We start from the raw sequence: 12,856 nt of genomic DNA on the forward strand, positions 1-12,856 counted from the left end.
AAACATCATGTGATTATCTATCATGTTGCCCTGTCCCCCGTTCTGCCCTGGTAATCCTGGTGCCTCTTACCCTCTTACTGTTGCTCTCAGTTTAGGTGTCTGGCCCACTAGACCTTTGCCCTCAGCAGGGAGGTAACGACTTAGGTACACTTTTGTCTGCTGGAGAGTAGGACACGGGCAGACTCTTTTGGATCCTGTGGATTGGGTTCCATTCACAGAGGTCAGCTGAGTAATAGGCAGCCAGAGCATCTTTTCAAGATGACATATCTATTCTTTATGCTCTCACCTTTTTGCCATAAAGGAAAGCTATCTATAGTGTTGTTTAGAGGGGACAGTGCCTTGTCCTTCACACATAGAGCTTTTTGAAAACTGAATCTTACTTAGGTGAGCACTTTTTAAATAAAGCACAATTGGCAGCACACGGAGGGCCAATGGTGCCCACTTCTCAGGCCTGATGTGGTTCTAGAGCAGCTCCAGAAAGGGGATTCTCTGTAGGCCTGGCCATGCTGGGAGAGTGTACCCTGACTCACTGTGAGGCAGGCCCTAGGACTCAGGCTACCCCTAGGGTGATGTCATTTCTTTCTTTTTTTTTTTTTTTTAAAGATTTTATTTATTAATTTGACAGAGAGAAATCACAAGTAGACGGAGAGGCAGCCAGAGAGAGAGAGAGAGGGAAGCAGGCTCCCCGCTGTGCAGAGAGCCCGATGCAGGACTCTATCCCAGGACCCTGAGATCATGACCTGAGCCGAAGGCAGCGGCTTAACCCACTGAGCCACCCAGGCGCCCCGGGTGATGTCATTTCTTGAAGGCGTGAAATAAAGTCAGTCCCACTTTGATAGAAGGTGGAAGTAAATTGTATTCTGATTCAAAGTGTATGCCATGACAGAGGGTTCTGTGGCTGTGGGCGAATCTCAGGGTCTTTTTTTTTCCTTTATTCTGTACCCTCTGCTCCACATAACACATTCCCTCCCCCTTTTCAGAACTGGACATTGTTACAGAGTTTTGTAAATGGCAGTCTTTTTGCATAAGTGAATTCCATCAGTAGAAGGTGCATAAAACCATGACGTGGCTTCTTTTTATGTATGAGAGGAGTCCAAAGCAAGTATTAGAGCAGATTTCCAAAGATAAACTCACAAAGAGCAACAGTCCATGATATGCTTTGGTGGACTCTCCTGCTCCCAGAAGGATATGAAACAGTTGCTTTTGTTACAGAACTGCTGTTTTCTGTTTTTTTTTTTTTTTTTGATTTTTGTTTTTTGGCAGATCATTATTCCTGATTAACTATTAGCTTTAAAAATCCTACACTAGGTTTAATGCCTTCTAAAAAGTTTTTAACAGAGGTAAGAGCCTTTTGATCTTATTTTTAAGTTATTAAAAAAAGGCTTGCATCTGCTCTGCGTGTTTGACTCCCCCCTCTGGTTATTGACTTTGAGTTTAACCTTTTGCCCAGGGGGGTGGAATAATTTTCAGTGTGTGCTAATGAGTTCTGCATGTGTTCTGGGTAAACAGTGTTTATGACAGGCACTCTATGTTGGTAGGCCCAGTCTCCGTCTGCCAGGTAGGGTGCAGCTGTGATTTCTGTCCTAATCGAGAAGATTCAGCCCCAGTTCACTAACAGTCGCTCTCTGTATGTGTATATATACTTATTTTTAAAAGAAACATTACATCTCTCCCATAAGTTTTACTGAATGAATACTTGTATTTGGACACAGATAGATCCCAAAGCGCAGGTTTGACAATGGCTGGAAAGAAAGAATAGGGAATTAGATGGGGAGAAGGAGGAATCTGGGTGAGCTGGTAGGTAGATGAGGGGGAAGAAGACTCCTGGTGGGAGAGCAGCAAAGTGACCACAGGAAGAGTTTAGTGAAGTCCCAGACTGCCAGAATCTAGTTCAACGGACTAGATTTTATTGATGCCATATTCATTTCCTGGTGTCCATTTGTTTGTCATTGTTTCTGCTGATTTCACTCAGAAAATCCAAGTCCCTGCTTTGGAGTCCTCAGCTTAGAAACTGAGGCCTAATTTTCTGCCAGCTACTTTGGTCCTTCTTAGCTCTGACCCCTGCTGGGGCTTGTTTTCATTTCTGCCTGTCTCCAGCATTTCAAAAGGCAGGCACTCTGGTTGGTTAGTGTTTGGGAGAACTGACTGGACCAAAAAATTCTTAGAGAAAAAGAGTCTTCTTTCCCTAGGATTTGAGCTTTACCTTACTTCCTACAAAGCCACCAAAGGCTTTGGTGAAGGATGTCTTCCCCATTGATAATGGCCTAGTGGAAATTTTAGTATGAGACAAAACCATACATCATTCACTAACATTTACCGAGCCCATGCTATAAGCCCTTTTTGCAGCAGTAAGAAAGAATAGTGGGAACAATCAAATCATCTTGTCTTCTCCAAATAATGATCTGGCCTGAGCCTTTCCTAAGTTTGTATATAGAATCTGGGCTAGACATGAGAAGTCATTTGGCCCAACCTCCTCGTTTTACTTTAATGGTGACAGCGAGCAAATTAACCAAGAAAATGAGATCTAATAGCACAGGTTCTAATATCTAATCACTATACCTCAATTTCTATTTAGAAAATACTTAAAATTACATAATATTAGCAATATACTAACAAAAGCCCTGTGGAAGTATTTGGAATGTGCTTAAGAAGAAGTAGAGGTCCTTAACTTGGCCAATAACTGCCTGAGGGATTTGTTGGGAAGAGGAAGCTCATGGTTGGGATGGCTCTGTTGAAGGACTAAAAAAGTTACTCCTCAGTGAGGTTATTCTTTATCTAAGTCTCAGCTCTACCTAGACATACCTAATTTTACAACACTTGTTTTAGGGCTGGCTGAAGTGGTTCTGTGGGAACAATTTATGCTTTTAACTGCCCATGCGTTTTTCATGATATGCCCCTGCCTGTCTTTTTGACCTTTCCTCCCTCCTCTTCTTTCCTCTTTTACCTTGCTTTGGCCCTACTGACCATCCTTTTGCTTTGGAACTCGCACATTCCCACTGTAAGGCCTGTGCATTGATCTTGCCTTGTCCTGGAATGCTCTTCTCATGGCCTCTCTTCATCACTTAGATGTTGCCCCTTGTCATCTTAGCTATAGTCTCCCTTCTCCACCCTACCTTCTACCCCAGACACTTTATCCTTTTTTAAAGATTTTATTTATTTGAGAGAGAGAGCAAGAGTGCATAAGCAGGGGGAGGGGCAGAGGCAGAGGGAGAAGCAGGCTCCCCATAGAGAATAGAGCCCTAGGGGGGGCTTGATCCTAGGATCCTAGGATCATGACCTAAGCTGAAGGCAGATGCTTAACCGACTAAGCCACTCAGGTCCCCTACCATTTTTTTTTTTAAGAGAGAGAACCATGTGCACAAGAGTGGGGCATGGGGTTACAATGGGAGAGAGAGAGAGAGAGAGAATCTTAAGCAGATTCCATGCCCAGTGCTGAGCTCACGACCCTTATATCATGACTTGAGATGAAATCAAGAGTTGGACACTTAACTGATGGAGCCACCCAGGTGCCTCTACCATGTTTTTATTCAGAATAATTATCATTACTTGAAATAATATGTTATTGTTTTCATAATGCCTGTCTCCCCTAATTAGAATATATGTCTGAAGGACAGGAAACTTGTGCTGTTCACTACTGTATCCTCAGCCCATGGGGCAGGACCTGGCACAGTTAGGTGACTCAAGCCTGGGTTGGTCTCAGTGGTGTACTACAGGGAACTAATTAACATACTATAGTGGAACATTATTAGTTAACAGATGGTATTTTATTAAGACAGTATTCAATTTAGTCATTTTCACACTTTATGATTTTCATTGATAATGTCAGAGGTTTGGAATCCTACCTCTTAGCAGATGAATTCTTCTGGCTCTATATTTCTGTTTCAGTAAAGTTGTAACATGATTACATTATGTTTAGAGATCTGCCTGTCAGTAATGTCCTGAGATGTGCGTGAGTCAATATAGGATTGCCCTAAGACAGGGTGAGGAGGATAGGAGGTGTGATTTCTCCAGATACTAAATGTTTTATCCTTTGGCCTCTCAACATTCTAATAAATCTCTGATCAGCTTTCCCTCTAATCTTGTTCCTTTTTCTCCCTTGAGGCATAATTAACATATAGTGTTATATTATTTTCAGATATACAATATAATGATTCAACAATTCTGTACAGTACTCAGGGCTCATCATGATAAGTATACTCTTAAATCCCTTTATCTACTTCACCCCCACTACCTCCCTTTTGCAAACCACTAGTTTGTTCTCTCTATTTTAAGAGTTTGTGTGTGTGTGTGTGTGTGTGTGTGTGTGTGTGTGTGTTTGGTCTCTTCTTTGTTCGTTTGTTCTATTTCTTAAATTCCACGTAGGAATAAAACTATATGGTATTTAATCTTTCTCTACCTGATTTTTTTCACTTAGCATTATATACTCTAGGTCCACTTATGCTGTTGCAAATGGCAAGATTTCATTCTTTTTGATGGCTGAGGAATATTTCATTTTTTGTGTGCAAATTGATAAAGCTACCCTGGAAACCAGTATGGATGTTCTCCCCAGAATGGAAAATAGAATTACATATGAAATATGTATGATCCAGAAATATATATGATCGAGTAATTCCACTAGTGGTATTTACCTGAAGAAAATGAAAACTCTAATTCAAAAAGATGTATGCACCCCAAGTTTATTGCAGCATTATTTACAATAGCCAAGATATAGAAGCCACCCAAGTGTCCATCCATAGATGAATGGATAAAGAGGATGTGGTATATATAATCCTTTCTTTTCATTTTTCTTTATCATTTGGGACTTTGGAAGGTGGGAGAGGACAATGAAAAGGAGAGAGAAGTAGAGAAAGGAACGTAGAGCAGCACTCCAGTTTGTATTAATTAACTGACTCGTAAGTGGAGAGCACTTATTGAGGAAGCCTCAGAGAAGTTGAGCAGAGTCTTAGGAAAACCCATTGCAATGGAAACAGGAAGAGTTGGCAACTCTTTCCATAAATTCTCCTTATTCAGGAAGTCTTCCTGGATTAAGCTTTCCATTCTCAGGTTGGGTTGGATTGTCTGAGTCTTATGCTTTGATGAGTCAACTGCCCTAACCATGTTCACTTTGTTTATACATTCCTTTTGTGGCTCCTTTCAAATGAGATGCCCTCTCAGGTCAGACTAAGGAACTCCTGAGGAGATTCAAAGGTGTTATGTTCCTGAGGGAGGCTCTTAGGAGATGTTCCATTTTCTGAACATTTGTGGAACGATGACCATAGGTAAAACACTGTGCTTTGTGTGAGGGATTCCAAGAGGGAGAAAGGCTGACCTGGTACCTTGAGAAACTTGCAGATGAATAGTGGAGGTATTAATTTTAGTGCAAAGCATAAAATAAGTGCGTAAGAGAATGCTAGCCAAGGGCTCTTGGGAGTTAGAGGTAGAAGGCGGCACTTCTGATCAGGGAGCTCAGACATAATACCAAGAAGGATGGTGCATTGCCGTGAATCTTGAGGGATCAAACCAAGTCCGTGTCTGGAAGGCACTGGCACATTTGTGGAATAGCGGGGTTGGTTTGGGTAGAGGAAAGAAGATGATGGTGGGTGCAGCACCTGAGGCTGTGGGGAAGAGACAGCATTGCTGGGATGGATGCAAAAGGCGTACATCTCTAGATTTCTCTCTGCCCCTGGAATGTTTAATTGGTGTGAGCACATGTGAAATTTCTACTTCAGTTTCGCTTGAGCTGATAGCTCCGTTCTTTTAGAGGCCCTTCCCTTTGTTTTCCTATTGGATGTACAATTTGTCCTAGGGAAGAAAAACTAGAAAGGAGGCTGGACCTGGGCATGCAGGAACATGAAGGGTCCTGACTGCACAAACGTGAGCTGTGATCAGAGCAGTGCTTCAGGAGGATTTGTCTGTAGGACTGACCTGGTGTGGGAGGCAGGAAAGAGGCTCCTGCTGCTGTCAAAGTGCAAGGAGAAAAATCCTTGACCTCCATAATTTGTAGGATGTAGCACTGGAGGGGTATGGGGAGAGCTGGAAATCTACAGTAGCTCTTGAGGTTTCAGGCCTGGAAAGTTGAGAGAATGGTGATGCCATGAATGAAAACATGGAAGAAATGGGCATGAGCTTGATCTGAGATGGAGGATAGGGTTTGCTTTGGGATATGTTGAATCACTATAGATAAAGGTTTGGGGTTCATTTGTAGAAGTAAACTTTCAAATCATGAGAGTAGATACTAGTAAAAAAGGGAGAAGGGGCCAGGACCAAAATCCTGGGAGCTTTCCTTTGGTGGACTGTGAAAGGGGTGGAGAAGACAAGTCAGAAGTGTGCAGATGAGCCAGGGAGGGCAAAGGTATAGGAGCTAAGGGACCCTGGACCACCAATGGGAGGAGGTTGTCAAGGGATTTGGATACTGTCTGGCACGTGGTGGGCTCTCAGGAAAGGCTTTGGAGTTGAACTGAGAGACATAAGATTATAGAGATTTGGTGACTATGTGGTCCCTAATGAGAACACTTTGAGTGGGAAGTAACCACATGCAGAGGCTCTGGAACAAGGAGATGGTGAGGAACAGAAGCTAGGTGGGTAGATTGTTCTTGAAAGTGTTTGATGGAGAAGGAGAATGGACAGGTAGAAGCTTAGAGATTAGCACTATATTGGAAAATTTCTTTTTAAGAGATAGACATGGGGCACCTGGCTGGGTCAGTTGGTAGAGCATGTGACCCTTTGGTCTCAGAGTTATGAGTCCCACATTGGGCCTAGAGCTTACTTAAAAAAAAAAAAAAGGTAAGAGAGATTTATAATCAGGAGAAAGCTGTGGAAGGGGTGGATGGAAAGGAGAGACTGAGGCTAGCTGATAAAAGAGGACTCCAGAGTCATGGGAAGCCATACTCACTAGCCTGGAAAAGAGGGGCAGCTGGGGGAGGAAAGCAAGCCAGGCTGAGATGGAAGTCACATGAGATTGCCCAAGTCTTCTTAGTAAAATATGAAGTGAGGTCACCTGCTCAGAGGGAGGAAGTGTGGCTCAGGGCTGTGGATTTGAAGACAGTGACTGAAGACTGGAGTGCATGTGTGGTGGAAGAAGTGGGGAGTCAGCCTGAGTTCTAGGACACTAGCAGCAGGAACTGGGCAGTAGTGGGGGCAGAGTATCTCTGCACCAGGGTTGTAGCAGCCCCTGATTCTAGGCTTCAGGCTGACAGCAAGACAAGGGAAGCCAGGTGGAGGCAAGAGAGAAGCCTGGCAGTCTTGAGCAGCACAAAATAAGGCTTCTAGAAGGAACAAATGAGTAGAAAAGGAATCAGGCAGGAACATGCTTGGATCACTTATCTTCCCACATTCTTCTCTTTTTGTACTTTTACTATCTCTCCCTGTAACCCCAGACTCATGCTTCTTAGGATTGATTTGTCACTAGTCTCTCACTACTATTCTAGATTGTGTATTCTACAGTGCAGAAGGAAAAGTAGTAGAAACTGGTCCTAGAATGCAGTGGCTGCTAAAAGTTATTCCAGGCATCATGTTAAGCATTTTACATACATTATCTTATGTACTACTCATGAAAACCCTCCGAGTTTAAATAATAAGCTTTTGATATTATTTTTTAAAGACACAGAGAGATTAGCTAACTTGTTAAAGGTCATATGTTAAGTGAATGGTGAGGCCAAGTTTTGGACCCAGGCAGGACCTGAGCATTTAGCTACTTCTCTAAACCCCCTCCCTGCCAGGACTTGGCACAGTGACCATATTGCTTTTTTTCAATTGCTCAAATTGTCGTAACAACAACTAGGATCCTTGTTGGCCTTTATGGTTTGCAAATCAAGTCCACGCACATTATTTCCTTTGATCTTAATGCTCCTGTGAGGTTTGCAGCCCCATGCAGGAGGAAGGAGTACGTCAACTCCACAATCTCTACGTCTTTAGTCCTGGAGTCCTTGAAGTTTTGCCATTACAGACTTGTGACCTGGCCAGAGAGCTATGATTTTTTCCTCTCTTAAATATGCTCGATTCCTTTTACTGAAAGTGTTCTCTGGGGTGCCTGGCTGGCTCATTTGGAAGAGCATGAAATGAAACTCTTGACTTCGGGATCCTTAGTTTGAGCCCCGCATTCAGTGTAGAGATGACTAAAAAATAAGTAAATAAAAACATAAAAAACAAAAACAAAAACAAAGTCCATCTGCTTCATTCCAGGTCATAGAACTCTGTATGTGGGGGTTCGGATGCCGCTGGGCCGGCAGAGCCATCGCCATCACCGAGCACATGGCCAGAAGCACCGGAGACGAGGGCGGGGCAAAGGAGCCAGCCAGGGGGAAGAAGGCCCAGAGGCCCTGGCCCACGGTAACATTCTCAGGAGAGAGGGTGGGCAGGGGTCCATGGCTGGGACCTTGGTGAGGCTGAGGGAATGTGTGATGTCCATTAAGCAGTTTTGATTCTCTAGCCCTTTAATAGAATTTCCAGAGTTTGCTTCCATGAACAAGAAATGCCTCTAAGAATGGAGAGTATCTTCCCGAAAAACTCTTAGTTCTGGCCCCCCAAATCAATTACCATATAAGCTGAAATCATTTATTAGCAAATTAATTCTTTTTGATCAGATTAACCAGATTTCAAGTTCATTGTGGGTTTTCTTCAAGTTGTCTTAGTTTTTTCCTCCCACTTAACTGTTTCCACAGAATAGCATTTTAAAATCTTTTTGATCTACCTTTCTCTGTGGTCAATTTTCCAGATACACCATCTCAGCGTGTTCAGTTCATTCTTGGCACTGAGGAAGATGAAGAGCATGTTCCTCATGAGCTGTTCACAGAGCTGGATGAGATCTGCATGAAGGAGGGAGAAGATGCTGAGTGGAAGGAGACAGCTAGGTGGGCCCTAATCTATCCTGGGTCATGATTTGCTTGGGTAGGCAAACGTCTACCTTTCAGCAAGGGACAGGTCTGCTTGTCTTTTATTTCTTCATGGCGGAAGTAATGACTGACATGGGGATTGATGTTCCAGAGCCTTCTGTGGGAAGTCTTGATCTTGGCTTCTTTGTGTTGTCTCTGGTGACACTATACCATTGACCTTAGCCTGGGATAGGTGACAGAAACAGAAGCTTTACGGAGTCCTCTCATTTCTTTAGGACCAAGAGTTGCTCATGGATCATCTTGCTATTATAGGTCTGGCTTAGAAGATGCCTGATGGGGCCATCTTGGTTTGGAACCATGCAACCAAGCATAGGTGAATGTAGGATAGGTGAAGAATTTTCTGAAGGTGAACCATAGTGTTTTAATTCATTTGGATTTTGATTCATTGGATGTTTTCATAATTTTTGAGATGTCCTATGGGACAGCCCTACCTCATGGAGACCCATGGGTATAGGTAGCCTAATGGTGGATTTCCTGGGGTAGCTGTGGAGTGACCATGTTTGCCCGAGGCTCAAGCCCCAGAAGAGCCCTCAGATTGGCTAAGACCATGTTTGGGCTCCTCCAGTAATTGACTAGTGAGTCTTTTTTTTTTTTTTTTAAAGATTTTATTTATTTATTTGACAGAGATCACAAGTAGGCAGAGAGGCAGGCAGAGAGGGAGGGGGGGGGGGGGGGGGGAAGCAGGATCCCTGCTGAGCAGAGAGCCCGATGCGGGACTTGATCCCAGGACCCTGAGATCATGACCCGAGACGAATGCAGTGGCTTAACCCACTGAGCCACCCAGGCGCCCCTGACTAGTGAGTCTTATGGGTGATAGAAAGCTTGCATGCCTGAGCTTCTGGGAAGAAGGCAAGGTGGGTAACTAGCAAAGTGTGGCTCTAGCTCTCACTGGAACATCTCTTTCTGGATCCTTGCTATATCCTTGGATGTTTGCCATGGGTGGAGAGGATTAGGCAAGCCAGTCACTCTGATGTCAAGTGAAAAGGCAGTTAGTCTTGTTATTCCGTCTTTGCCAACTTATAAATGCATAGAGGTTTTTTTTAAAAAGAAAAATGTTACCGTTTTATTAATCTATCCAAATGATATTGATTAGATCTATCTTTTTAATTGCATAAATAATATGTGCTCTTTATATGAATTAGAAAAGAAAGATAAGGGGTGCCTGGGTGGCTCAGTCATTGAGCATCTGCCTTTGACTCAGGTTATGATCCCAGGGTCCTGGGATCGAGCCACGCATCGGGCTCCCTGCTCAGCGGAGAGCCTGCTTCTCCCTCTCCCACTCCCCCTGCTTGTGTTCCCTCTCTCGCTGTGTCTCTTTCTGTTAAATAAATAAATAAAATCTTTAATAAAAAAAAGAAAAGGAAGATAAGCAAAAAGAAGATGTAAATTATGTACAAATCTACTACCTCAAGGATAATGAGGAAGACACCATTTGGTGTCTTATACATGTGTTTGCATTTTTAAAATTTTCTTTAAATAGAAATGGGATCAAACTGTACTCAACTTTGTGCTGTTTTATAACCTGTTTTTTCGCTTATCAATGAACCCTGAGCATATGATGAAATGATAACGTTCAGTGTGATTATTAAGGTATCTCTCATTGTGGCTTATATTAAAAATTCTCTCGTGGAACTTCCTCATTTTCTCCCTTTGACATCTAGTTGTTTGTAAATGCTTTCAGGTGGCTGAAGTTTGAAGAGGATGTTGAGGATGGAGGTGAACGCTGGAGCAAGCCTTATGTGGCAACCCTTTCACTGCACAGTCTCTTTGAGCTAAGGAGCTGCCTTATTAATGGAACAGTCCTTCTGGATATGCGTGCAAATAGCATAGAAGAAATATCAGGTATGGTTAGGTACGGAAAAACAAAGGAATGTTTGTGTAAATTAAATGTGGTATGGAGGAAAGAATAAAGGAGCTGTGTTGACTCAGGTCTGTCACTGAAAGTTCCCGACCTCAGTGTCTTCAGTTAGGGGCATTGGGTTTTAAACTAAGAAACTACTCTACCTATTTCACAGCCTTCTTATTCAAACAACAAGATGTTCAGTCTTCCATCTGCCTGTTCATTTAGCACACGTTTATTTTGTACCTATTTATGCTTGATAGTGTGCTAAACACAGGGGAATAAAGATAAGATACAATTCCTACCTTCAAGAAACTCACCTTCTAGTGGGGAAATAGCCACAGGACAATTTAAATAAGAACAACCACAGAAATATGTCTCAGTAATAGCTAGAGAAAGGGGCAAGTGGGAATTGTGCAGAGAAAAAGGTGTTAAGGAAAGATTTTTAAACATGGTCACTAGGGAAGACACCATAAGAAATTGAGCCAAAGGCACCCCAGGCTTCAGCAGGGTGTGAAGGGCGATGTCTGATGGGATTTCCTGACATAGTTGAGTATTGCTACCATGTTTTGGAACGAAGTTTGGGAAACACCTGGGTGCACGTGAGGGTTCTTCCCTCAGCTAAGCTTTCACTGGTTGAATAGATTTCTTCAGACTTTTCTTCAAGTATCCAAGTTATTCTGCCTCTCTGGGATCATGTGGGGAAACAGGGGAGGGATCAGCTCTGATGAGATCCAGTGGCCCCTCTGAAGGCTCTAGGGGAAAGCTGTTTTCTGCTTCTTTCAGCTTCTAGCTGTTCTATGTGTTCCTTTCATGAATGCCTAATGCCAGTCTGTCTCTGTCTTCATGTGGACTTCTCATTTTTGTCTCCCTTTTAAGGGTATTTGTCAGTATCATCCAAGATGATCTTATCTTGAGATGCTTAGCTTACTGACGTATGCAAAGACCTTTTTACACATAAGAGCACAGTGACAGGTTCCAGGGGATTAGTACATAGATGTATCTTTGGGAGGGGGATACCATTTAAACCATTACAAAAGCCAAGAGGAGAGAGAGTTTCAACTCAACAGTGTTGGATGCTGCAGAGAGGTCAGGTAAACATCGGATTTAGCAACAGGAAAGTTATTGATGATTTTTATCAAAAACAATTTCAGGGATGCCTGGGTGGCTCAGTCAGTTATGTGTCCCCCTTCGACTCAGGTCATGATTTCAGGGTCCTGGAATCAAGCCCTGCATCGGGCTCTCTGCTCAGCGGGGAGCCTGCTTTTCCCTCTGCCTGTTGCTCCTCCTGCTTGTGTTTTCTCTCTAGTGCTCTCTCTCTCAAATAAATAAATAAATAAACAAATAAATAAATAAATAAAAACTTAAAAGAAAAAAAAGCAATTTCAATTAGATAGCCAAATTGTAGGGCACTGAGAAATTTTTCTTTTGAGAACTTTAAATGATAGGAGAGAGAGAGAGGGTTAAATAAGGGAGGACCTGGGGTGAACATTCTTTTTCTTTCTTTTTTTAAAAAATATTTTATTTATTTATTTGACAGACAGAGGTCATAAGTAGGCAGAGAGGCAGGCAGAGAGAGAGGGAGGAAGCAGGCTCCCTGCTGAGCAGAGAGCCCGATTCGGGACTGGATCCCAGGTTCCTGAGATCATGACCTGAGCCGAAGGCAGTGGCTTAACCCGCTGAGCTACCCAGGTGCCCCCCAACATTCTTTTTCTTATTAAATTCTTTTTTTTCAAGATACAGGATCTTGAAGCATGTTTACAATGTGGGGGCAGTGAGCCAATCAATATAAAGGTTAAAGATAGAGAAACCATGGATCCTCAGCTTGAATATTCAAAATATATTTTCTTTATTTAGTGTTTCTAGTACTTGGATAGTTGTGGATGGAGTTGGGGTTGAGAATAGGTTGAAGTTTTGGGGAGGCTCAAGGATAGGTATGTAGGATTGCAGTATAACTGCTCTCATTCTTTCCATTAGGGACCTGATAAATTCTTGTCAGTGATAAAGTTAGGTAAATTGGCTCGTGTATCAGCTGAGAATCAGCATTTTGTGTTTATCATTTCATTAATTTTCCATAACAAGCTTTGAGGATGGTTCGTAATATTAGCTCTGTATTACAGATAATGAAACTGGGGTATGGAAAGTT

The 12,856-nt window shown here is 42.7% G+C and overlaps 1 protein-coding gene across 4 annotated transcripts in view; it reads left to right on the plus strand.

Annotated features, from left to right (window-relative positions):
- Positions 1 to 12,856, plus strand: part of SLC4A8 (solute carrier family 4 member 8) — a 76,777-nt gene that overhangs the window by 14,010 nt on the left and 49,911 nt on the right. For all 4 annotated transcript variants that reach the window (XM_059403148.1, XM_059403150.1, XM_059403151.1 and 1 more), the window contains exons 3-5: positions 8,161 to 8,307; positions 8,693 to 8,828; positions 10,552 to 10,712. In XM_059403148.1, coding sequence (XP_059259131.1) covers positions 8,161 to 8,307; positions 8,693 to 8,828; positions 10,552 to 10,712 — 444 coding nt within the window. The remainder of the gene's footprint in view (positions 1 to 8,160; positions 8,308 to 8,692; positions 8,829 to 10,551; positions 10,713 to 12,856) is intronic.

This window comes from Mustela nigripes, chromosome 6 (assembly GCF_022355385.1).
Source record: "Mustela nigripes isolate SB6536 chromosome 6, MUSNIG.SB6536, whole genome shotgun sequence".
NCBI lineage: Eukaryota > Metazoa > Chordata > Mammalia > Carnivora > Mustelidae > Mustela > Mustela nigripes.